At 39.7% G+C, this 27,956-nt stretch overlaps 1 protein-coding gene across 1 annotated transcript in view; it reads right to left on the reverse strand.

Moving 5' to 3' along the window:
• The window catches only part of LOC124862873 (adhesion G protein-coupled receptor L1-like), a 133,237-nt gene that overhangs the window by 67,740 nt on the left and 37,541 nt on the right, over positions 1-27,956 (reverse strand). Inside the window, 1 exon segment of the mRNA XM_047357054.1 lies at positions 13,665-13,850. Coding sequence (XP_047213010.1) covers positions 13,665-13,734 — 70 coding nt within the window. The 5' untranslated portion in view covers positions 13,735-13,850.

The raw sequence follows: 27,956 nt of genomic DNA on the forward strand, positions 1-27,956 counted from the left end.
ATATGCTAATATTTTGAGAAGGACCTGTATACACTGAGTTAAGTACAGATGAATTACTGTTTGTGTATCCGGTATTCATTCATATAAAAAGGAAAATTAAGGTATAAGCATTGCTTGACTTTCTCTGAGGCTTGCAGAAGCAAATGGTGTTCCAGAGAATTCCCTGCAGAGACGCCGTCTCTACGAAGCAGACCAGAGCGGTTTTCCCAGTCTGGACAGAGGACAACAGAGACCGCATCACCGTGGTAACGTGCAGCTTGGTCGGCCCAACAACGAGATAGCCTTCGTTCAAAGTGGATGTTTTGTCAAACTTCATCGTCGCCTTAACAACTCCTCAGCATGGTTCAGAGGTTAGGTTTGGACAGAGTAATAAAGATTTATGATCTGATCGTTTTTCATTTTATGAAGTTTGGTTTTGTTTGTGTTGAACTCAGCTATCTTAGTGCTAGCAGGCTATCTGCAGCACACATGCTCCGTTTTGTATTCCGTGTTTGTGTGTTTTTAAAGTAAAGACACACTTTACTTGAAGGGTGATTTTAAACAGAAGATTGATCATAACGCGCCGTCTGCACTTATGCATTTAACCCTTTTATTTACAGTATTTTAAAAGGTGTGTGTTTGATTCTGGTGCTAAGCTATAAGCTTCTTTTGTTAGCTTTCACTGCTAACAGGTAAGGACACGTGCTTGCATACTTAGGCCCATTTCTCCAGAAAGATTTGGTTCTTTTCCAAAATACCTCCTTAAATATTTGACAATTTTCTTAATATTTCTTTAAATATTATTTTATTAAATAAAGGCAGCTAATAAGACACCGTAGAGAATTAGTAATCCAGAAGGTTGGTTTTATTCAGCAGATCATTCTTTAAAACATTATTTTATTAAAATAATATTTTATCTGATCTTGCATTGTGAATGGTTGTCAAACGTTGCTGATTATTGCCTAAGTTGGTTCCAAGACTAACTTAACTCCATTTCCAGATTCTTCAAGATAATCCTTGGTTCTCAAACATAAACATTGCATGGTAATGTTGCATCACTCTTTCGGTCATGATTTTCAATCATCTTTAATCAACTTGTTTATATTGTACATAGCCCATTAGTCTTTGTTTTTCTTCAATTCAGCTTGATAGTTAGTTGGATTGTTTTAGCATAGTAAAGAGTTTGTTGATTGACATATGTTTGACTTTGAGTTGACTTATTTTTGTTAATAAATTATTGTATTTTAAGAAATTGTGTGAATTCATTCCATGTGTGTGCAGAGTTGTGCTGTTCAATAATGTCAGAGCTCGTCTCACACCTTTCTATTTTGTCCTAATACCATCGCCTTACTGGGCTGGTATTCACAGGACAACCCTTAACAGACCGAAATATTATTTGATAAAAAATTAAAATATTAATATTAAATATTAAATAATATTTTCAGATTCATAATCACAACACAGGTAGTAGTAACTCTGGATGAACTACTCTGATCCACAGCTCAGGTGAGAGAATCTGTTAACAGGGCAGTTTTTAGCAAGCACATTGCTATGAGGAAACAACTAAAACTGCACATCACCCTTAACTTTTTCCCACAATAAAACATGGTGAGGGCAGCCTCATGCTTTGGGTTGTTTTTCATTACCAGCAACAGGAAAGCTTCACAACAACAACACTTAACGTACAGCCAGAGCTACGACTGAATGATTTACTATTCATCAAAATACAGGGGTTGGACAATGAAACTGAAACACCTGGTTTTAGACCACAATAATTTATTAGTATGGTGTAGGGCCTCCTTTTGCGGCAAATCAATTCGTCTTGGGAATGACATATACAGGTCCTTCTCAAAAAATTAGCATATTGTGATAAAGTTAATTATTTTCTATAATGTAATGATGAAAATTTAACATTCATATATTTTAGATTCATTGCACACTAACTGAAATATTTCAGGTCTTTCATTGTCTTAATACGGATGATTTTGGCATACAGCTCATGAAAACCCAAAATTCCTATCTCACAAAATTAGCATATTTCATCCGACCAATAAAAGAAAAGTGTTTTTAATACAAACAACGTCAACCTTCAAATAATCATGTACAGTTATGCACTCAATACTTGGTCGGGAATCCTTTTGCAGAAATGACTGCTTCAATGTGGCGTGGCATGGAGGCAATCAACCTGTGGCACTGCTGAGGTCTTATGGAGGCCCAGGATGCTTCGATAGCGGCCTTTAGCTCATCCAGAGTGTTGGGTCTTGAGTCTCTCAACGTTCTCTTCACAATATCCCACAGATTCTCTATGGGGTTCAGGTCAGGAGAGTTGGCAGGCCAATTGAGCACAGTGATACCATGGTCAGTAAACCATTTACCAGTGGTTTTGGCACTGTGAGCAGGTGCCAGGTCGTGCTGAAAAATCTACATAAAGCTTTTCAGCAGATGGAAGCATGAAGTGCTCCAAAATCTCCTGAAAGCTAGCTGCATTGACCCTGCCCTTGATAAAACACAGTGGACCAACACTAGCAGCTGACACGGCACCCCAGACCATCACTGACTGTGGGTACTTGACACTGGACTTCTGGCATTTTGGCATTTCCTTCTCCCCAGTCTTCCTCCAGACTCTGGCACCTTGATTTCCGAATGACACGCAGAATTTGCTTTCATCCGAAAAAAGTACTTTGGACCACTGAGCAACAGTCCAGTGCTGCTTTTCTGTAGCCCAGGTCTGGAGAATGCGGCACCTGTAGCCCATTTCTTGCACACGCCTGTGCACGGTGGCTCTGGATGTTTCTACTCCAGACTCAGTCCACTGCTTCCGCAGGTCCCCCAAGGTCTGGAATCGGCCCTTCTCCACAATCTTCCTCAGGGTCCGGTCACCTCTTCTCGTTGTGCAGCGTTTCTGCCACACTTTTTCCTTCCCACAGACTTCCCACTGAGGTGCCTTGGTACAGCACTTTGGGAACAGCCTATTTGTTCAGAAATTTCTTTCTGTGTCTTACCCTCTTGCTTGAGGGTGTCAATAGTGGCCTTCTGGACAGCAGTCAGGTCGGCAGTCTTACCATGATTGGGGTTTTGAGTGATAAACCAGCTGGGAGTTTTAAAGGCCTCAGGAATCTTTTGCAGGTGTTTAGAGTTAACTCGTTGATTCAGATGATTAGGTTCATAGCTCGTTTAGAGACCCTTTTAATGATATGCTAATTTTGTGAGATAGGAATTTTGGGTTTTCATGAGCTGTATGACAAAATCATCTGTATTAAGACAATAAAAGACCTGAAATATTTCAATTAGTGTGCAATGAATCTAAAATATATGAATGTTAAATTTTCATCATGACATTATGGAAAATAATGAACTTTATCACAATATGCTAATTTTTTGAGAAGGACCTGTACAAGTCCTGCACAGTGGTCAGAGGGATTTTAAGCCATTCTTCTTGCAGGATAGTGGCCAGGTCACTACGTGATACTGGTGGAGGAAAATGTTTCCTGACTCGCTCCTCCAAAACACCCCAAAGTGGCTCAATAATATTTAGATCTGGTGACTGTGCAGGCCATGGGAGATGTTCAACTTCACTTTCATACTCAAACCAATCTTTCACCAGTCTTGCTGTGTGTATTGGTGCATTATCATCCTGATACACGGCACTGCCTTCAGGATACAATGTTTGAACCATTGGATGCACATGGTCCTCAAGAATGGTTCGGTAGTCCTTGGCAGTGACGCGCCCATCTAGCACAAGTATTGGGCCAAGGGAATGCCATGATATGGCAGCCCACACCATCACTGATCCACCCCCATGCTTCACTCTGGGCATGCAACAGTCTGGGTGGTACGCTTCTTTGGGGCTTCTCCACACAGTAACTCTCCCGGATGTGGGGAAAACAGTAAAGGTGGATTCATCAGAGAACAATACATATTTCACATTGTCCACAGCCCAAGATTTGCGCTCTTTGCACCATTGAAACCGACGTTTGGCATTGACATGAGTGACCAAAGGTTTGGCTATAGCAGCCCGGCCGTGTATATTGACCCTGTGGAGCTCCAGACGGACAGTTCTGGTGGAAACAGGAGAGTTGAGGTGCACATTTAATTCAAATTAGTGAAAAAATGGATGGTACCACAATAGCGTGTCAACTGTACAATCAGTCCAGTCATGAAGCTTTCAGACTATTAATTATTCCACAGTCAACTTTGTGTTAGTGGTTTTATGGCAAAGTGGAAGAAATTGTGAATAAAAGCAACTCAGCCACCGAGTGACAGGTCAGGTAAAATAGTTGAGTAGTATCAACAGATGTTGTGGCACATTTTCTGCAAAGACCACCAACTTTCTGCAGCGTCAATAGCTACAGACCTCAAAACATCATGGCCTTTCGATCATAAGAAGAGTCCATAGAGAGCTTCTTAAAATGCATTTCAAAGCCTTACATCACCAAGTGCAATGTAAAGCATAGTATGTCAGGGTGTAAAACACTTTGCCACTTGTCTCTAGAGCAGAGGAGACAGGTTCTTTGGAATGACAAATCATGCCTCCCTGTCTAGAAATCCAGTATAGGAGCCTGGGTTTGGCAGTTGCCATGTGAACGCCACTTGCCTCACTGCATTATGTGAAGTGTAAACTTTGGTGGGATAACGGTGTTGTTTTGTTTTTCAGGAGTTGCCTCACTCCCTTAGGTTCAGTAAAAAGAGCTCTTAATGCTTTGGCATGCCAAGACATTTCAAACAATTTCATGTTCCCAACTTTGTGCTAACAGTTTGGGTATGGCTGTCTGTTCCAACATGAAATAAATAAAATCCATAAAACAGAGATGAGTCAGTGCTGAGGTCAACCTGATAAAACATCTTTAGGATGAATTAGAAAGAAGGCTGCGAGCAATGTCTTGTCCAACATCAGCGTCGGACCTTACAAATGTGCTTCTGGATGAATGGTCAAAAATGCCCATCAACATACTTGTAAACCTTGTTAAAAGCTTTCCCTGAAGAGTTCAAGCTGTTAAAACTGCAATGGCTGGGCCGGTATAATTTAAAACACTATGGTTAATGGGATTTTACTCACATTTGTTTGTATGTGAAGGCAGACAAGTTCATATATTGGTACTATATTAGTGAATCTCACTAAAAGCAACAGCAAAATAAAAGCTTGCAAACCATCTATCCTTTTTCTTCCAGTGCACAATTATGCGCCACATAGTGTTGGATCATCAGAAAAACCCTGGTAAATTACGCTGAAGATTTTAAGTTTTAATGTGACAAAATATGAAAAAGATCCGGGAGAGTCAATACTTTTGCAACTCAGTGTACATTTATGCATACACTCTCAAAGCAGCAGTGTCCAACACACAAACAGAGTCCGTCAGCAATACAAGGCCCCAAAGTTATTGAAAAGATCAAAAGAGAAAAGACAGTTATCACACGGCTGCACAGACAGGAGCACAATCCCCATTCTTTTCTTTAGGGGTTTGCTTGTACACAAATCAATGTATACAAGCTAACATGCTCATGGACACATATGAATACAAGCAAACACAAACAAAATGGTCACAAACACATTTGTACCAACACTGTGAGCGACTGAACTAACAAAATGGCACAACCCCGTATACAAGCACAGGCACATAAGAGCGACCTGCGTCATACTTCAAAGGGAGGTGTTCACAGAACATGCTGCCTCTCCGCCTCGGCATGTCCCTCCTTCTGCCCACCCACCCCCTACATCCGATATATGTTCAAAGGCCATCCATTAACCTTTCACTCACACGGGCCTTGCTGTGATCTACTGCTTGCAGCCAAGGGCTTTGAAGAGCACAGAAACCCCAAACAACAAGGACGACAGAGAAGGAGGTAGCAAACGAGGGATGAGAGAAGACTGCAAGAGGTAAAGGAGTGCTAGAGAGAAAAATGACAATGATAAGAGCTGTATGCTAATAACAGATGGTGTGAAAGGGATAAAGAAAGAAAAACAGAGCTGCTGGGAGGAGGTCATTAGTCTAAAAGGAGGGAGCCTGAACAGAAAGTGGGATAAAGTGACGGCTGTAGAGGGTTGGAAAAAGACAGTCAAAATCTGAGTTAGTAGAGACAGACAGAAAGCTCCCACTAGAGAAATAGAAGTCCAGTTAAAAGGAGGGGGGGTAGGATATCACAACTCAGAGCAGGAGAGTAATAGCTGAGGTGTTATGGAAGAAACAGTAGAGAGATTGGAAGAGAATGAGAGGTGAGCATTAGGAGGTGAAGAAGTGAGAAGAACAGGGTGTTGCTAATAAGATGTGGAAGAATAGAGAGGCCTCTAAGAAACACACACTCACACACGGTTCAAAAGCAAGGAAGAAAAAAGCACTTTGAAAGCAGTTCTTTACTGAAATATCCAGTTGATGTGCAATATTCACAAGCCCATGGATTAACAATTAGTGGCTCTAAAGCATGTGGATTTCAGCTTTAGGAAAGAAAACACCATAATGAAACATATTTTTAGGCCATTTTTAGGCAAAATCTGTGTTTCTATTTGTATGCAGAAACACAGTCAGTTCAGGCTTTGATCAATAAGAAAAATAAACAGGACTGTACAGATAATAGTTGTATGATTTTATAATCAACTTGATTTTGCATCAACACCTCAAATACTTACAAAAACAACTTAAATCTAGTAGCTATGTTGTGTTATTTTGTTTGAGAGAATACTTTGCTGACAAAATCAATCCCTAGAGATGCAAGAACAAAGACACAGCGGGGAAAATAAGTTTTGCATATTATTAGACCGCTGGCAGCTGAAGTCAACATCTAATTTATTGTTTTATTTGAAAAGGAAAATTTGCAGTGAATTAGCTATAAAACGTGATAACTGTGTTCATTTTTCCAGGAAAAAAAGTGTATCATTAGTGAAGATGTCACTCCTAGAATGAGGAAACATATGCATGATTTTAATTCAGTCTATCAGGACACATAAAATTCATACAGAAAAGCAACAATTTTACAACAGGATCAGATACAATTTTTAAATTAAAGAATTCTTTTTAATAAAAGATTCTTTTAGGTTTTACCGGATTCAGATTTTTTTTAACATACCATACCTTAAGGCAGTAAGGATTAAAAGATAAAGGATAAAGGACCTAAGTGCATGTAGTAAGTTTATGGGCATCACAGCTTTATTGAATTTCTCTGGATTGTATTGTGTTGGGACCACAGAGCCATGGGTTTTCAACACTAAAACTCCGGTACATACTTTCCTGGAACCTTTCAAAATAAAGTGCATTAACCTTCTTCCAGCACAGCCAGGAAAGGGGGTAACTGCGGACTTCCTGTGGTGCCAATACCCAAATAAAAGCCCCACCTTTCCACAAGTCTTTCTCTTCCATACGGCCTGCCAGAGGGACCGGTCAGGAGGGAACACAGCGCGCTGAATGTCTTTTGCTGGCAAAAAAGACAAATTCAACTGGATCCAAGGACCGATCACCGATCATTTGCAAAAGTTAAGTAGAATGAAATACTGTCTGTGTATCCGGTATTTTCATTCATGAACGGAGAAATTAAGGTGTAAGAGTTGCTTACATTTTCTCTTCGAGGCCCCACAGAAGCAAACGGTGTTCCAAGAGAAGCCCCGGTGGAGAAGCTGTTTCGACAAGCCGAGTCTGGAGGAAAGACGACGGCCGCAACCGTGTTTATGGTAACGAACAGCTGGTCACCTTCTGATCGGGAGAAACTGAGGAAGTTAGCGGGAAGCTAACTTTTGTTCACAGAACAAACGCACCTTCGGATCGGAAGAAACTGAAGAAGTTAGCGGGAAGCTAACTCTTGTTCACGACGGATATCTTCTTCAAACTTCGCCTTTGGACAACATTCCCTCAACAGGTTCAGAGGTTGGGTTTTGGGCAGATTAACAGATTGGTTTAGGATGAAATGATCTAAACGTTTTCATGTTATGAAGTTTGTTTTGTGGAACTCTGCTATCTTGGTGCTAGCATGCTACCTGTAGCACCCAGGCCGGTTCATGTTCTTTGTATGTTTTAAAGCTAAGATAAACTTTATTTAAAGGGTGGTTTTAACCAGAACATTGCTTAAAACATTATTTTATTAAAATAATATTTAATCTGATCTTGCATTGTGAAGGGTTGTCTAAAGGTTGCTGATTATTTTCTAAGTTAGTTCCAAAACTAACTTCACTTCACTTCCAGATTCTTCAAGATAATCCTTGGTTCTCAAACATAAACATTGCATGGTAATGTTGCATCACTCTTTTGGTCATGATTTCTAATCATCTTTAATCAACTTGTTTATATTGTACATAGTCCATTAGTCTTCATTATTCTTTAATTCTGCTTGGTAGTTTAGTTGGATTATTTTAGCATAGTAAAGAGTTTGTTGATTGAAATATGTTTGACTTTGAGTTGACTTATTTTTGTTAATAAATTCTTGTATTTTAAGAAATTGTGTGAATTCATTCCATATGTGTGCAGAGTTTATGCTGTTCAATAATGCCTGAGCTCGTCTCACACCTTTCTATTCTGTCCTAATACCATTGCCGTAATGGGGCTGGTATTCACAGGACAATCCTTAACAGACCGGAATATTATTTGGTAAAATATTAAAATATTAATATTCAAATATTAATTAAATAATATTCTCAGATTCATATTTACAACAATTGCTATTGCAGCTGGCGACTTGGTTCTTATGCATTTGTGAATAGGTCAAAGGTTGGCAACTTTAGTAGCAGAACAAAAGCCTATTTTAGGTCTAAAAATTCAATATTTAGTGTTGTTTAAGGTCAGAGTTTTTATGGGTCTTCTTTCTAAATTTTAACTCTTTGGCTGCCCAGGCGTGGGAAGAGTGTAGAGCCATACTATTGCTTAATATTGCATTGACAGTATCAGTTATGATGTATCAATTTTCTTTATTCTCTGCCACTCCATCACAATGTGCTCACCATTTTTTGTGAGCTTGAAAATCTGAGCCACTTCAAACGTCCATAAAGTGTATTCGTTAGAGCCAGATAAAATCTCCAGTGAACACGCCACATCTATTACAGACATGCAGAATTTGCAATAATGACACGTGAAATATAAAATTCTACCAAATACTGAGTCCAGGCAATCCTTTCCAATTGTTATATGGGACACACTGATATTGCGATTACAACTGTGTTTGAATACATTGTGCAGCTTTAGAAGGGTGTGATTAATTCTTCACTTTGCACTTAAATGAAAAATAGCAGATTATCCCTGCCTTACAGAGAGCAAAATAAAACACTGAGATCAAGCTGCATCCAGACATTATGTCACTGACTACAGACAGTTGGGGAAGCAGGCACTTTGTCGAAAAGATGTTTAAAAACAGCTAGTCCCACATCTTTAAATAATAGCTGCTGTTCAGGGGAATGAGCATGGGAAGAAAAAAACAGGAGAGTGGAGGGGTAGACCGATAAAAAATGTCTGCCTGTGCACTTAAGGGCCAGGGGCCTTTCCACACGACTGATCTTAGAGCAAAGGCTTAAATACAGGGGAGATGAGAACAGATTCAACCAGTCATCTGGCACTGGCATCAACGTATAACTGGCACAAGCACACACTTGGACCCACACACCTAGTCTGCTGTGGGTGCACGTCACTACACATCCACATACAAGCTGTACGTGCAAATATCCAGCATAGGGAGGGTTTGCAAAATTACATTTACAGTTTGAAAGGAAGAAAGTACAAATTGTCCCGTAATAGTTTGCCTGCCGTCACTAGTGCACATAAATACAAACCCCCATGTTTACACCAATGCTTTTGTAAATGAAAGTTCTGTGTCAGGGCTTCATCATGTAAAGCACAGCTGCCTCCTGTGCCTGCCACATTAAGCAAGCCTAATGGGTTTTTACATCATTGGCACAGTGCATCAAGTAGGGTACATTCTCAAGCATCAAGTCAGTATGACATTCACTTTGTCAAGGTACAAAGCCTTGTAAAAGTATTCATGTCCTTCACATTTTGTCATGTTACAACCACAAACTTCAATCGATTTCATATGGATTTTATATGTCAGACATAGGCAAAGTAGAACTTAATTATGTGGTAGAATGATATATTTTTAAAGTAAACATCACAAAAGAATGGCATGATTTGTATAAAGCCCCTCGATTTTGATACACTGAAATAAAATCCAGTGCCACCACCTCAGTATGAATACAACTGTTCTGTAAAGGCCTCAGTTTTTATTAGAGAACATTCATGAACACACACTATCATTAAGACCAATGACTAAACACAAACAGGTCAGGAATATGGTTCTGATTACGTTTCAAGCAAAGTTAGTTTATAAGACTATATCTTAAGCTCTGGACATTACATAGAGGACTTTAAAGAGAAGCAGCCAAGAAGCCCATGGTAACTCTGGAGGAGAGCAGAGATCCAAAGGTCAGGTGGAAGAATCAGTTGATAAGATCACCAATATTCATACTCAAATCTGGCTTTAATGAAAGAGTGGCAACAAAAGAGCCACTGATTAAGAAATGATGTAAGACGTCTTGTTTGCAGTTTGCCATAAGGGGAGACAGCAAACCCTCATTTGTGGCAAGAAACGTTCATCCAAAATTACTATAAGCTTGAGCAATATTTAAAAAAAAGTATAGGCAGAGACGCCCCCTAAAAGGCTTGCCGCAAAAGGTTGTTCTCCAAAGCATTGACCACTGCACAGCACACATTTCACATTTATATTTGAAATAAACATTTATTTTAATAGTAAAATTTAAACCTCAAATCATTTTCCTTGTCACAATTATGTGCTAGTCTGTATTGATCTTTGACATAAAATCCAAGTAATACATTAATGTTTGCAGATGTAACATAAAGGGGGAAAAGTATTTGTGTCCGTCTGATATTGATTCTGCTGGGTGCACATGGCTGGGAGGGATTTGTAGATACAGCTATGATTCTGACTGAATTTCCTGAGAATACCAACAGATTTTACAGCTTCATGGAGCTCCTGCGTTTATGGGAAAAATAATGAACTACAGTGATTTAAGTGGATATATTTTCATGATACAAGATGGGGTTTGTGGGAAAGAAGTATTCCTACTAAGCTCATGCTGGTTTGGGATATTTTTTTTACTAAAGAGCAGATTTAAGAGGAGAATAAATATGTGAGAGTTAGTGGTAAATATTAGACTGTGCAGCCAGGAGCAGAGTGGGGTTAAAGCCTAGCAGATTAGTCAGAGAGAGCACCAAGGGAGAGTACACATTAGACAGTGAAGCCATGTGTGATGCTCATGTCAGTTTTCAAATGAGCTTTGATTAGTCTGAGACTGATTTCCACAGCTCTCATCACATCAAAACCCTGTTCCTTTCCTTTAGGACCTACTTTCCTTGTTTTTCTGTTTTTTTGGTTTTTTTTTTCATTTTCTCTCGCTCCTCTGGTCACACTACAATAGAGACAATGACTCTCTGCCAAACTTTGACTGCCAATATTCTGAGCACCACAACAGTGTGGGTGTGCATGATCATGTGCCATTATTTATTTTTAAAGAAATCTTAACTTCATCAAACCAAATGCTGTTCCTGTGCTCCTGGGCTTAATAGATATAATATTCAATTGATTTATTAATGCATTATTAATAATCCCGAAGAGCTCGGTCATGCAGAAATTTTAGGCTCATCTTCACACAAATACTCACAGCCATGCACATAATACCAGAGAACAAATGGAGTGAGGCAGAATGGATGCAAATCCAATTTTCAGAAAGCAGCCAAATTAAGATGGAAAGAACAGTACCTACTCAAATAAGAAATTAAGCTTCCAAATCAGAGCGCTCACAAAGAGAATGATGAAGCCAATACTTACACAAGTGGATATAAACACATTTTAATGTCACTCTCTTTCCCCTGCATGTTCTTAAACTCCGCCTTCGTCACTACTCCATGTGGTGACCCTGACTTGCCGAAGCCCCTCCTCTCCATCCCAGCTGTCCATCACCCAGCAGATTGCTGGCACGGAGCCGACTGAGATCATACAGCAGATGGTGTGCTGCTATCTGTGTGGCGGGCCACTAGCAGGACACTCAACAGCCCCTCCTTTTCATCCTCTCTGCAATCTCCACTCAGTCTCTCATACACATCTTCAGACACATATACACACACAAACCGACCAGCATCACTTGAGCCCAACCAGGTCACCTGCTGCCAAGCTTACAACGACGCGCGCACGCACACAGAAAATGCAATATCTTATGGTACATGGCACATTCAAGGAGGTCACACATATGGCACCATTACATGCACGGATTCCCTCCTATTCTCTTGCCACGCTCCAACTCACACCAAGATGAGAAGAAATTTTATTGACACTCTCACATCACTTCCCACCTTGCACACACATCCTCGCTCTGTCTCATATGAGAAACAGTTAATGAAGTACAGCTTTTCTACCCTGGTCAGCAAGTCAATATGCTTACAACCTCCATCAAAGAGCTAACATATAAATATTACATTCTCATTTGCAATAATTCCATCAGAGCTACAACAGGGAAAAGTGCTTAGGAGCTTCTACCCAGCATTGCAAGGTAACTCAGGGAATAGACACATTATAAACACATTTTATTTACAAAATAACAGGTACAAGCTTTATTTAGCTTCCTTATACAAAGCTATAAAAATTATTTTTCCCTTTGGTCACTTTCAAATGTTTGAGATGATCAAACAAGCTTTGAAATTAGACAAAGATAACCCAAATAAAGACAAAAAGCAGTTTTCAAATACAAATTTCATGTTTTTAGAGAATAGTTATTCTAACTAACCAGGCCCTATGTGAAAAAGTAACCACCCCTCCTTTGAAAAATCATTAATTTGTAAATTAACCATTTTTTGCTTCAATTTCACCAGCCACACCCAGATTTAAACAGAACCTGTCTGACAACATGAAGTAGGATAGAATATCTGAAATAGCAATGCATCATGCGCTGATCAAAAGAAATTCAAGAACAGATGAGAAACAAAGTCCTTGACATCTATCAGACTTGAAAGGGTTACAAGCCATTTTAAGGCTTTGGGGAAGCAAACAGCAGTGAAAGACATAATACACAAATGGAGGAAACATGGAACAGAGGTGAACTTCCCCAGAAGTGGTTGGCCCACTCAAATGACTCCAAGAGCGCATTGATGGCTCGTCCAAGTGGTCACAAAACAACCCAGAACAGCATCTAAAGCACTGCAGACCTTCAATTGTCTCAGTTAAGGTCAATGTTCATAACTGAACAATAAGAAAAAGACTGGGCAAAAATTACATCCATTCAGCTCAAAGCCCAAAACCTCCAGAATATCTGAACGTAAGTACACTTGGGTTATGCAGCAAGATAATGATCGGAAACACTACGAAAAGTCCACTGAACAACTCAAAATAAATGATATGAAACAAAAAGTTTTAGAGTGACCTAGTCAAAGTCTTTGACTTAAATCTGATTCAGATTCTGAATACTGCATGATTAAACAGGCCACTCATGCTTGACCCCTAGCTTTTTTCTCTCAATAAATACATTTATTATTTGAAAATTGCATTTTGCATTTACTCAGATTGTCTTTGTCTAATATTAAACAGTGTTTGATGATCTAAAACATTTAGGTTTGACAAAAAAGCAACAGAAAAAATTTGCAAGGGGGCAAACACTTTTTCACAGGATTTTTAATATAAGAGAAATATTACACCATGGAGATAAAACCTACCCTGAGAGGATGGAGCAATATTACTAAAAGCCACAGAACAGCTCAAGATGATCCAGAACACAAGAGCCATGTTTGAAGCTTAGCAGGGACCCAGGCAAAAGGATGACACTAAAGCCTAAAGGTGGTCAGCAGGCACGGGTGAGTGGGGTGGAATTTCCTCAGCTCAAACCCTCTCTGAGGGTGACCCTGTAGACAGAAAGGTTAAAAACAACAGGTTAAAAATCATAAACAATGAAAAGGGGGCTATAAGAATACATAGGAGTCATTCTGCTTTTATTCTTCTCTATCACTGTCTATAATCCTGTCTTACACCACTTTTATCAGTGCAATATGTAAAAACTCAGGACTGAGTAAAGCTAAGAGGCTCAGAAGTGGTATAGTGCAGTTGACATTGTAGTGAGAGAGAAAAAGAAAAGAGTTGGTTTATCCTGCGATGGTTAAGTGCCTTGATCAGGTGACAGAGCTGAAGCCAATTTAAGCAAGAGGTGATGGAAACAGCTGTTGACACCACCAGCTCATCATTCTGAAGTGTTTAGAAGCGTTATTGAATCAGACATGCTACATATGTTTGGAAGCCTATTAACAGAGTTGTATTCCAGAAAAAAATATGTGTCCGCTGTGCCTGTTTACCAGCATGGCCACAAATACAGTTTGAGGCAGTGAAAAGTGATGACATAGTCAGCAGTGCTGAAGGGCTCACACATCTCATTTGCTTAATGATATAAATCAATTTCTGGAACTTGAGCTCTGATTCTTTGACAGTACAGCCTGCAGGGGCTGAAAGACAGATAACCAGAAAGATGGTGTTGTTATAGCTAATACTCCTCCTGCTGAGTTTGCTGATGAAACAGACAGATTGGCCTGGATGTGTGTGTTTGGGACAAGATTTGAGCATGAATTCAAGGTAAGTTTGCCTCTTTATTTAATTATAGGAGGTAATAGAAGTTTGTGCACACATCAACATTTACAAACTTTGATTGAGCTGTATCTCGCACATTCTTGCATTCATTTACTTCAAAGTGGAATGCTCTTAATTAGGTATGTGGTTGTTTCAAGAGTGTTATATGAAAACAGACAATTACAAAGATTCTTAGGTAAAAATATTTATGCATACAGTGTACAACATTTTGAACCTTAGCAACGGACATTAAACAATTTGGCCAATAAATAATGATCATCTTGGTTTTGTATTTATGATCCTTGTCAACCTACATTCTCATAGAATACTTGAAGACCAGTATGTGGAAAAAAGGCAGCTTCTCATTAGAATCTAGGTGTTCACCATAGTTATTTCATTTATCCCACTCTGGTCACTGGTGCCTATATACAGTTGAGCCCAAAATAATTCAGACATGTGGCAGATTTAGGTTTAAAGTAGTCTTCATATTTCCTTGGCACAGTTTGAATAAACACTACAGCCTATCTGAGTACTGTTCCTCACCCTGTCTATTCCTTTATGACCATAGCATTCCCATTTTCTGATGGCTACTTCAGCTGAAAAATGCACCACCTCATCTTACAAAGCTAAAATTGTCTCAAACTGTTTTCTTCAATAGGACATTGAGTTCCCTGTGGTCCAATGGCCTCCACCTTTGTCAGGTCTCCATCTAATCGAACACCTTTGGGATGTGTTACAATGGATTCCCATTATAGATATGCAGCCAAGAAACCTGCAGTAACCAGGTGGCGTCGTGTCAATATGGATCAAAATCTTTGGGGAATGTTACCAACACATTTTTGAATCTATGCCTGGAAGAACTACAGCAGATCTGAACACTAGATTTTACCTATTGACAACAGTTTCTTGCAACATGTACAAGAAAATGCGAAGCCTAACAAAGGATGTTTTATTATTGAATTTTTATACTTCAGCAGCACTCTAAAATGTCTAAAATACATTTTTCTTCTAAAATGCTTTAGTTGAGGCATTTCTTCACTTTTTTATTTAAAGCTTCATTTTTGAAATAACTGGATCCAGAACCACTGTATGAGTTATTATACTTTTATTTTTTGAGTGACATAGATATTAAAGAATCTATATAAAGCTGTTATTCCGTGTACAATATGTTCATATTTCTTGCATAACTATCCAATTTCAAATTTAAAACCAAAAAATTAAAAACCCTGCTTGATATGTTTCATTATGTTTGGGGCAATAATACACAAACCTCAAAAATACCTGAAATGGTTATTCTAATCATGTATGAATCAAAGGGTTAACGATGTAGGAAGAGGAAAATATACCAATTTGTATACTGTTAGTTTGGTTGCATGACACAATAACAATTATAACGCAAAAACATTTTACAATAGTTTTAGCCCAGATTATAAATTTCAACCATATATAAATGTATTGCTTGGGATTATTACCCCTCCTGTAACTTTCATTTATGTATTTGCAATCATGTCTGTATTTCACTCCACATGAAGCAAAGATGGAAATTTTTGTATAACTAAGTGGTTTCTTCCAACTCTACATCATCATCCCTGATTTGGCTTTCCTTCGAACTCTGCAGCCCCTCCTTTTTATGACCTTTTCTGATATTTAACCCCCTCCCTAGTGGCAATGCCAGAACATTCAGCAACCTGCCTGGGTGCACGGATTAATATGTTGAACGTTGTAAAGTACAAGCAAGACAGAAAGAGAGAGAGCTGCAGACACTAAACAGGAGGAGATTCAAGGCAAGCAGAACAAAGCTGACTGCAGCAGCTGTTCTTTACATCAGCATTTATTTCTAGGAAATGTTCAACTCAGGCACATCTTCTACACTAATGAAGATTCTGCCCTAATATGAGTTCATTTGTAAGCATTCCCTGTGAATAATAGCTGGCAGACAACATGTTCAGAAGGACAGCAGGGGAGACAAAGATAAGTGGAAAAGCTCTAAAACAGCAAAAGACATGCAATATAACACTGCAAAGGCATGGATTCTTTGTCAGATTTTTTACTTTAACTTTCCATCTGATATTACTTTAATAAGAGTGTTGAAAAGGTTTTCACTATACTCCAAAACAGTGGTCTCTGAAGATGGCAGAGAAAAAAAGAGATGAGAGTGACTGGCTGGCTGGCTGAGAGTGAAGAGGTGGGAACCAGAAAAAAAGTGCACAGTGGACACATTGACTCCATTTTGAGTTTTGAAAAAACAAGGTTACATTACAAAACATTCAGTCTACTGTGGTTGCATGAGAGGATGTGTGAATGAATGACAATGAATAGAGAAATAAGGGGGTGAACAAAGAAACAAATTCTGTATAACAGGCAATAAGGACAAGAACTGTATTGATTGTATTCTGTGTAAGACATAAATGTGAGAAAATAAGTGAGCTATATTACAAAAACAGATAAGTGAGAAAAGAAAGAGTAAAAAAGAAAAAAGCAATGAAAGAAGGGTTTACTCTTTCTTGTTTATAAGTCAGTCTGCCTCTTGGTGGAGGAGTGTGCATGGAGGTTAGGAGTCTTTAGGGGGCGTAAGATTGGTGTCCTCACCAGTCCTGCTCTCCCTACCAAAGAATGTTAGATGCCCAAGGCCACGAGCTGACCTTTTACACTGATCACATCCACTGTTATTATCATCAATGTTTCTCTTTTAATGGAGCAGAACGTCATGTCCCTATAAGTCGTGAGCAAAATGGGAGAATGGAAAAGCAATTTTAAAGCAACGGTAAAAAGGTCAGGAGGCTGAGCTGAAGAAGATCAGGGAAGTAGGCAAATGACAGTCAGCTGTAACAACACAAAGAAAAACCTGTGATTGTCTAAATAAAATGGTGACAGAGTCACACTTGGCCACACTGCTCTGTCATCTTGTTTCTGATCCTATGCTTTGTTTTGTTAGCCATTAATTTACAGGCTGCCTTGATCCAAAGCAAATAACCTCATTATCCTTTTCTATTGGATCATTATGATAATCACTGTGATTAGGATCTGCTTGCTTTGGCAGACATGGTCATCAAGAACAGTCAAACCCTCTCCAGCCATAGAGGGAGGACTAAAAAGCTTTGTGTTCCCCTCCTGTCTCCCTGGGCATTTTTAAATATATATTTCACTTTTGCATAATTGTTCCTTTGACATAAGTGCCATAAATGTTTCCCAATTGTATTTCTTTTTTGCCATTAATATTTTTTTTTTCTTCAAGTTTTTCATTTTTCTTTTAAACAAAGCAGGGCAACCAGTGTCTCTTCTGTATTATTTTGTTCAATTAATTGCAACAGACAAACACAACCTACCATTGCAATTTGATTTGTGTTCATTTCATGCTCTTGTGTTGTCATAAAATGTATGGTCATTATTTCCACAAGGTGAAGATCGATTATGTAAATCTGTCAAATTGTAAATATGGAAAAATAAAGTGATACCTTATTGGCAACTTTTTAGCAACATTACATCAGTCTTGTTGCTAATTTTGACACTCCAATCCTCAGATAATAACAAAATCTACATTTGACTGTTTTTTCTAAAAAAAAAAAAAAAAAAAAAAAGAACCCTCTATACTGTAATTCAACTGGCATTGAATGGGGGAAAAATATTTATTTTATATGGGGGTAGGCCTTAACTTGACAGCGACATTCTTAAAAAAATAATAAATGTTGATGCATAATCAATTATGTTTGTTCTAATTTTTAAAAGACCATTTTTCATGTCCAGGGGATGTGATGTTTGGAAACATTTTCCAAGCTGGCATACAGCTCATGAAAACCCAAAATTCCTATCTCACAAAATTAGCATATCATTAAAGGGTCTCTAAACGAGCTATGAACCTAATCATCTGAATCAACAAGTTAACTCTAAACACCTGCAAAAGATTCCTGAGGCCTTTAAAACTCCAGCCTGGTTCATCACTCAAAACCCCAATCATGGGTAAGACTGCCGACCTGACTGCTGTCCAGAAGGCCACTATTGACACCCTCAAGCAAGAGGGTAAGACACAGAAAGAAATTTCTGAATGAATAGGCTGTTCCCAGAGTGCTGTATCAAGGCACCTCAGTGGGAAGTCTGTGGGAAGGAAAAGATGTGGCAGAAAACGCTGCACAACGAGAAGAGGTTACCGGACCCTGAGGAAGATTGTGGAGAAGGGCCGGATTCCAGACCTTGGGGGACCTGCGGAGCAGTGGACTGAGTCTGGAGTGAAACATCCAGAGCCACCGTGCACAGGCGTGTGCAGGGAAATGGGCTACAGGTGCCGCATTCCCCAGGTCAAGCCACTTTGAACCAGAAACAGCGGCAGAAGCGCCTGACCTGGGCTACAGAGAAACAGTACTGGACTGTTGCTCAGCGGTCCAAAGTACTTTTTTTCAGATGAAAGCAAATTCTGCATGTCATTCGGAAATCAAGGTGCCAGAGTCTGGAGGAAGACTGGGGAGAAGGAAATGCCAAAATGCCAGAAGTCCAGTGTCAAGTACCCACAGTCAGTGATGGTCTGGGGTGCCGTGTCAGCTGCTGGTGTTGGGTCCACTGTGTTTTATCAAGGGTAGGGTCAATGCAGCTAGCTATCAGGAGATTTGGAGCACTTCATGCTGTCCATCTGCCTGAAAAGCTTTATGGAGATGAAGATTTCATTTTTCAGCACGACCTGGCACCTGCTCACAGTGCTAAAACCACTGGTAAATGGTTTACTGACCATGGTATCACTGTGCTTAATTGGCCTGCCAACTCTCCTGACCTGAACCCCATAGAGAATCTGTGGGATATTGTTAAGAGAACGTTGAGAGACTCAAGACCCAACACTCTGGATGAGCTAAAGGCCGCTATCGAAGCATCCTGGGCCTCCATAAGACCTCAGCAGTGCCACAGGCTGATTGCCTCCATGCCACGCCGCATTGAAGCAGTCATTTCTGCAAAAGGATTCCCGACCAGTATTGAGTGCATAACTGTACATGATTATTTGAAGATTGACGTTTTTTGTATTAAAAAACACTTTCTTTGTTGGTCGGATGAAATATGCTAATTGTGTGAGATAGGAATTTTGGGTTTTCATGAGCTGTATGCCAAAATCATCTGTATTAAGACAATAAAAGACCTGAAATATTTCAGTTAGTGTGCATGAATCTAAAATATATGAATGTTAAATTTTCATCATGACATTATGGAAAATAATGAACTTTATCACAATATGCTAATATTTTGAGAAGGACCTGTATTCCTTTGGGAAAACACTTAATTGATTTTTAGACTTGACAGTAATAGATTGGGACAGTCAGTTTTATTTCATGCAGGAAAGAAGTCTTTAAATGTGACGATGAAGCGACAGAATTTGCCATGTTATTAGGATTGATGTTTGTGCCTCAGATGCATCAACAATAGTTGGTTCAGTAGCAAAGCTCCCGCTATGAAGAAAATGACTGCCTCCTAGCAACCGACATGGTGAGGCATGCAAAACTGAATGGCAATCATTCACTTACAAATCAGAAAGTGAGCCAAAATCCTGCATTAAATATTTGTAATCAAATAAAAAAAATAAATTCAAACAGCCTCGTTAAATTGGAGTAAACAGAAAACAGCAGCATTTTTCTTTAACTCAGCCCTGTAAAAATTTAGTATCACTCATGTCTGAGATAAATATTATTTCTAGAGAACCATCTTTAGTGAAGTGTAGTAGAATAAGTTGAAACTGCAAGAAATGACAAATTCCTTTGCTCTGCCTGGCGGCCGCCAAGTAATTCTCCCTCTGAGTCATCAGCGCTGAAGCTTTGTCACACCTGATACTCTTTTGTACTCTCTGGAGTTAGGCAAGAGGGAGCAATACAAGAAAGTGTAACAATAAATGAGCATGAGAATGAATGAATTAATTACTTCTTCACCTCCATAAAAGTAATCACCCACAAAGTGATTGTAATTATCCTACTTTTCAATTTAAAATATAGCAGGTATACCGGAATATAACATTAAAATACCATCTAGAGTTTATTGAGAGGAAGGATGTGTTTTTACTGTCAAACCTTCCTGACAGGATGCCGATTTAATAACAGCTAAATAAAAAATTTGAACACAACATACAGAGTCACTCAAAAGTGTGCACGCCTCTGATAAAGTAAAGCAACCATCATATTAAATGTTTTAAAACTTACTTTTTACACTTCTAATGGGACATTTATCCTTTACAAATCAATATGTGGCTTACGTATACACATCCATAAACTAAAACTTTGTTGAAGCAACTTTTGATTCAGTTTCAACATTTAGTCTTCTTTTGTACGAGTCTGTTGACAGCCCACTTACCGTTTTAGCAATATTTCATCACTCTGCCTAGCAAAAGTTCACTAATTATTGAGGACATATCTGAACCACAGCCCACTTCAGGTGAGTTTCTGCAGTAAAGCTGCAGGTTTTGGTTCAAAACTGTTCAAAATTTCATCCAACATGATAAAAATCCCGTTCCATCTAAAGTAAATAACACTTAGACCTGGTTATAATCCCCCAAAACCTTGTCCTCAATAAAACATGTTTAATTATTTTGTTTGGACAAAAAGTCCCTGTCTTGAACCCCTACTCATTATCTTAGACATACACTGGACCTTGCTTTCACATGCAAAACACAACCAGACCTCCTGCTGCTCCATTACTGTTATTGTTGGCTTCTTACCAGCATATATATGATGCTGTACATTTTGCAAATTTCTCCTGACCGGTACCTTAGTACAATGAGATGGTCTAAGGGTGTGCAGACTTATGCAACTCATTTTTTTTTTTACTGTTCCCCACCTATCTCATTTGTTTTTACTTGCATTTTGCAGAATAAATGTCACTTTAAATGTGGAAAAAGCTAATAAATATTGATCACGGTCTCCTTTTTTATATGAGAAAATTTTTCATTTTAACAGGGAAGAGTCCTCTTTTTGCATGAATCAAGCACATGGTTTAAAAAAAACATTTGAAAATGAATGCTATCTGTGTTTTAAAAGAGTAAGCGTAGAAAAATGTTTTGGTCAGAAATTAATGCACTACTACACAAAAAATGTGTACTGTACACAAAAAGCCTCTCACAATAACCCAAACTGCAGAAAATACAATATACTGTTGGATAAAGTTCTGCTCTCCCAACCGAGTCAGTTATTCTTCAGTTAGGCCTGCATATCACTAATCTCTATAATCCTTTTTTGTATGGCTGTTGCTACCAAAGACAGGATAATAGCATTAGTTATTATTCCATCACAACAACCTGATTCCATTCCATTTGCATTGATGCTCAGCTGCCCACAAGGTCCCTGCCCCAGTGGGAAGAGAGCCTACTGTAATGCTAACACAGAAGCAGTCATTCTGGATGGATAATATTGTTAAGCTTGTTACAACTACAGCAGCACAGTGAGGTCAGATCATCCCAACATTTCTCCATTTACTGGGGTGGGTGAGTTAAGGCTGGAGCTCTGGCATTGTAGTGTCTTGCTTGCTGCAGCAGCCGAGCTGTTTAAATAATGATACCATTGTGCCGTCTCAGTGCAGATGGAACATCAGAGCTCTTGTAATGGCCTGTGTATTAGAGGCAATGTGTTTGATTACTGACTCAGGGAGAGCGGAGACAGGCTGTGTAGTCAGTGGGGAATAAGTATGGGGTAAGAATGTTGTCAAAAACAGTGTATGTAAAGACGGAAATGTGTGCATATTAGTCAATAGTTGTGCATAAGTAAAATCCAAAAGAGGTATTGCATATTTTCTCTGTAAGAATACAAAATAAAATGTTACAGCTTCAAGAAATTACAAACACAAAGTTCAAGTCTACAGTTGTGGTTTATTCTTTATGAATACACTATGCTATAACAGTTTGTGAATGCGATTTCTTTTCTTTGAGAATACGAATTTACATCAGCGACTTGGCATCACGTGATCTCAGGCTCAGAATATAGTGGGTGGAGTTATACAATGATGTACAGTAGGTGGCAGTATGCAGGTCTGAATTTGTTGCGAACCGCCAGCAGAAGAGAAGAAGAAGCACCAGCACTAGTGCCAAGATGATGGACCAAGAGCATATATTAATGACATTAAGACATATAAACTTTTTAACATTACCTGGCTTTGTACCGTAGTTTCTTGGTCTGTTCTTTTGGCGCTAGTGCTGCTTCTTCTTCTGCTGGCGGTTCGCAACAAATTCAGAGGTGCATACCGCCACCTACTGTACATCATTGTATAACTCCACCCACTATATTCTGAGCCTGAGATCACGTGATGCCAAGTCGCTGATGTAAATTCGTATTCTCAAAGAAAAGAAATTGCATTCACAAACTGTTATAGCATATTGTATTCATAAAGAATAAACCACAACTGTAAACTTGAACTTTGTGTTTGTAATTTCTTGAAGCTGTAACATTTTATTTTGTATTCTTACAGAGAAAATATACAATACCTCTTTTGGATTTTACTTATGCACAACTATTGACTAATATGCACACATTTCCGTCTTTACATGCACATTGTTTTTGACAGCGTTCTTACTCCATAAATAAGGCTCCCTCCGAAAGACCAATCCAGGGAAAAATACCTATTTGAAGAAACAGAAGGAAAGGGAGGAGGTGTCAAAAAAGAGGAGGGATTTTAATGGAAGTGCGCCCCAAGGGAATGCAAATGAAAGGAGGATCTGCCGAGCTGCGGTGGATGGATCTCAAACATGTATGGCATGGCGGATGAAGAGGTAAAAGCAGAGGAAATGGGGCAGAAGTAGTGAAAGAGCTACACTCATTTTTTCATTCAATAGACTTTCTTGTGCATTTTTTTCTTGCCTCAGTATCACTAAAGCTCTGGATGCATCTCTCCATAAGCCCCAACCCACACACCTCCTTGTATCCTAAGAGTCTATTCATTGAGTATTGTTATTGCTGAAACAGTCGTAGCTCTTATAAAAGTATGATGTTCGAAAAGAAACCAAGCAAGAGCTTGGAATATCCTGACCGACAGCTACAATGTTGCAATCAGAGTCCATGAATATCAGAGGGTGGTTAACTGCGCACAGAAGGTGTGTTAATGAGGACTGAGAGGACAATGGGAACAAAATATATGAATGCAGTATACAAATACTGGTTCAGACTTTCATTTTCATGTTGCATCAGCAATTTCAAAGTGTAATAATAAATTAAAAAAAACCTTTGTAAGATCATTAATTCTAAAATTAGCACAAAAAAAATAGTTAGAGCCATAAAACTGATTACAAAATTATATGATACATTAGAATAAACTGGATTGATCTGAATTGAATTTGGACCACATAATATTATATGTATTAGATATAAATTAGACCTCTCTTAAATAAAAATGTATTTGTTTTCAATTAGTGCTACAATTAAAAAACTAAATGTATTATGACTATTTTGTGAAGGTATTTTCTCTATTCTTGAAAGGGTGGCTTAGGAAGTTTGATAGAAACAACTGTGTCTTATCTATTACATTGTCTTCTTCTTAGCCTGTTAAGAGAGTCTATCATCATCTTCAGCACCTGGAGGTAACTTCGTCCTGACCTCCTTCAGCATTACTTGCATTTCTTCTTTTCAGAAAAACCTTTCTAAAATTTAGAACAAGCTGCCACACCATCAGAACAATTACTGTCTTATTGCACAATCTCGCTCTCTGTTGTGATTTGTACAATACTGTTAGGGTTTTATGACTTTTTATATTGTTTATCACTTGTGTCTGCTCTAAGTGCTTTCTTCCCCCACTTGTCATAGACAAAGAGATAGGAGAGAAGGGTGAGTTATGCTATTATCAGCAACATCTAGGGACTGGTACCAATCCCCACTCCTTTCTCTGAAATCAAGACACATGAACCCTAACCTTTCTGACCCCACACACACACACCTTGAATGTTGTTTGAACTGTGTGTGACCAAGCATGTATAAATAAAGAGGGAGGAGTGTTAATACTTTGTAGTTTTGCACTGCAAAGTGTGAGCTACCCTTGCCGCAAGTAAAACTGACTGTGTCGTTTCCTTACCTCTGAGTTGACTAAATACCTATCAAATACATATTTGACATCAGTAGTGTATAATAAGGGACTTTGTGTTTTAAGCTTTCTTTTGTTTCTTTTATTTATTGTAACTAGTAAAATAGCTTATTATGATGAAGATATTTAAAATGTAACTGTATTTTAATTGAGATCCAGGGTTTTGTGGTTACAACCGGAAACCAGCTCTAATTACATTAGAAGGTCATCAAAAAGTTTATGTCAGTAATTCAATTTAAAAAGAAATCCTCATATATTGTATGGATTAATTACACTCAAACTGATTAAAACTAACCTAAAGAAATGTTTGAATTACTATATAATTTTAGCGATTATGACTCACAGCTAATGAAAACCCCTAATTCAGTTTCTCTGAAATAGTGAATAAGGCCAACAAAAAAAGATTTTTTTAAATGCATAAATGTCAGCCTCCTTAAAAGTCTGTGTGCACTGTACGGGTCTCCTTTTGCATGAACAGTGTTAATGCGTGATGGTCGTCCTGTGACTCTGCTGAGGTGTTAAGCAAGCTCAAGTTGCTTTAACAGTACTGTAAGCAGTGCTCTAAAATTCCCTGGCAGACAGCTGGACTTAGACCTCGAAAAAATTTAGTAGACCAGCACCAGCAGATGACGGGTTCCCTAAATCAGCATCATAATCATCACCCTCACCATAACAATTTTGTACCTTTCCACTCTTTCTCCAGTCTCAGAAATTTACAAATGAAATGCAAAATGTATTTAATCTATAAAGAGGACTTTGTACCAATGAGCAACAGTTTAGTTCTTTTTCTCTTTAGCCCAGGTCAGATGATTCAGACATCGTCTCTGGTTCAACAGCAGCTTAATACAAAGAATTCAAAAGTTGCAGCCAATATTATGAATAAGTATGTGTGTGGTCGCTGTTGAAGCAATGACTCCGAAATCAATGCCTTGTGAATATCTTCCAAGCTGTTGAATGGGCTTTGCTGTACAAGCCTCTCAAGCCTTTTTTCACTACACTCTTTCCTTCCATTAATTTTTCAATTATTGTGCTTGCATACTGCTGTGAAAAGCCAGCTTCTTTTGCAATGACCTTTTATGGCTTATCCTCCTTATAGGGGATGTTAGTGACTGTCTGCTGGACAGCTGTCAAGTCAGCAGTCTTCCTCATGATTGTGTATGCCATGGTGTAGCATTTCATTCTAAAAAGCAGTCTAGGCATCCCTAAGGCCTTAGCAGTGCCACAGGTTTTCTTGCCATGCCACAAATGGATAAATATCTTTTTAGTTTATTCAACAGTGAACAAAGAAATGTAAAATTTCCTGAAAATGATTTGATTTTATCAATAGGTTGTAACATTTCCTAAAGTGGTCAACTGGCTGTATATTTGTTTTGATTTCATTATTTAATAAAGGATAAGCGGGCATAGACAGTGGAAGGATAGATGAGTTATAAAACAATGAAACCTCCTGAAAGTTGTTTAAATTACTTTGGAGCTGATTTGGTAACATAGACAATTACGAGTTTTACTTGAATGCACCATAGAAGCACCTGTTGGGAAAACCCCTCTGATCAGACAGAGACATTTAGACATGTTTCCACACCTCATAACCTGTCTGTGTTATTAGGACTCCCATGTTATCTGGGGATTGCTTAATACTTCAGGTAGCTGGATTTAGACCTCTGCCTATGTTTTTCTGTACTAGTGATGTTTAAATTCAGGTTGACATTGTTCCAGGTATCTAATCAACTAGTTAAAAACTATTGCTGATGAAGCTTTAATGATAGCTTGGAGTCCTCACGACAGCATACTACATTCTGCATATATTATTTAAACATTTACTCGTACTCATCGTCTTCCGCTTATCCGGGACTGGGTTGCAGGGGGCAGCAGGCTCAGCAAAGGCACCCAGACGTCCCTCTCCCCAGACAACTCCTCCAGCTCCTCTGGGGGGAGCCCAAGGCGTTCCCAGGCCAGCCGAGAGACATAGTCCCTCCAGTGTGTCCTGGGCCGTCCCCTGGGCCTCCTCCCCCGTGGGACGTGCCTGGAACACCTCCCGAGGAAGGCGTCCAGGAGGCATCCAATATAGATGCCCGAGCCACCTCAACTGGCTCCTCTCGATGTGGAGGAGCAGCAGCTCTACCCCGAGCCACTCCCGAATGGCCGAGCTCCTCACCCTATCTCTAAGGGAGTGCCCGGACACCCTACGGAGGAAGCTCATTTCAGCCGCTTGTATCCGGGATCTTGTTCTTTTGGTCATGACCCAAAGTTCATGGCCATAGGCGAGGGTAGGAACGTAGACCAACCATTAAATCGAGAGCTTCGCTTTTCGGCTCAGCTCTCTCTTCACCACAACGGACCGGCAGTGTCCCCATTACTGTGGCAGCTGCACCGATCTGTCTGTCGATCTCCCGCTCCATTCTTCCCTCACTTGTGAACAAGACCCTGAGATACTTGAACTCCTCCACTTGAGGCAGGAACTCCCCTCCAACCTGAAGAGGACAAGCCACCCTTTTCCAGTCGAGTACCATGGCCTCTGACTTGGAGGAGCTGATCCTCATCCCAGCCGCTTCACACTCGGCTGCGAACCGCCACAGCGTATGCTGTAGGTCTTGGCTAGAGGGAGCCAGCAGGACCACGTCATCTGCAAAAAGAAGAGACAAAATCCTCTGGTCCCAATAACCAGAGCCTTGAAATCCTGTTCATAACTTTTATGGACAGGATTTCAAGGGTGACAAAGGGCAGACCTGCCGGAGTCCAACACGCACCGGGAACAGGTCCGACTTAGTGCCGGCAATGCGGACCAAACTCCTGCTCCGCTTGTACAGGGACCGGATGGTCCCTAATAAAGGGCCCCTGATTCCATACTCCTGGAGCACCCCAAACAAGGCATCATGAGGGACACAGTCAAATGCTTTCTCCAGGTCCACAAAACACATGTGGACCGGTTGGGCAAACTCCCATGAACCCTCAAGTACCTTGTAGAGGGTATAGAGCTGGTCCAGTGTTCCACGGCCAGGACGAAAACCACACTGCTCCTCCTGAAGCTGAGGTTCGACGGTCGGCTGGACTCTCCTCTCCATTACCCTGGCGTAGGCCTTACCAGGGAGGCTGAGGAGTGTGATCCCCCTGTAGTTGGAACGCACCCTCCAGTCACCCTTCTCATGAAGGGGGACCACCACCCCAGTCTGCCAGTCCAGAGGCACTGTCCCCGACCGCCACGCGATGCTGAAGAGGAGTGTCAACCATGACAGCCCCACAACATCTAGAGATTTGAGGTACTAGGGGCGGATCTCATCCACCCCCGAAGCCTTGCCACCGCGGAGCTTTTTAACCACCTCGGTGACTTCAGCCTGGGTGATGAAAGAGTCAAACCCAGAGTCCCCAGCCTCTAC

Source organism: Girardinichthys multiradiatus, chromosome X, assembly GCF_021462225.1.
Source record: "Girardinichthys multiradiatus isolate DD_20200921_A chromosome X, DD_fGirMul_XY1, whole genome shotgun sequence".
Taxonomy (NCBI): Eukaryota; Metazoa; Chordata; class Actinopteri; order Cyprinodontiformes; family Goodeidae; genus Girardinichthys; species Girardinichthys multiradiatus.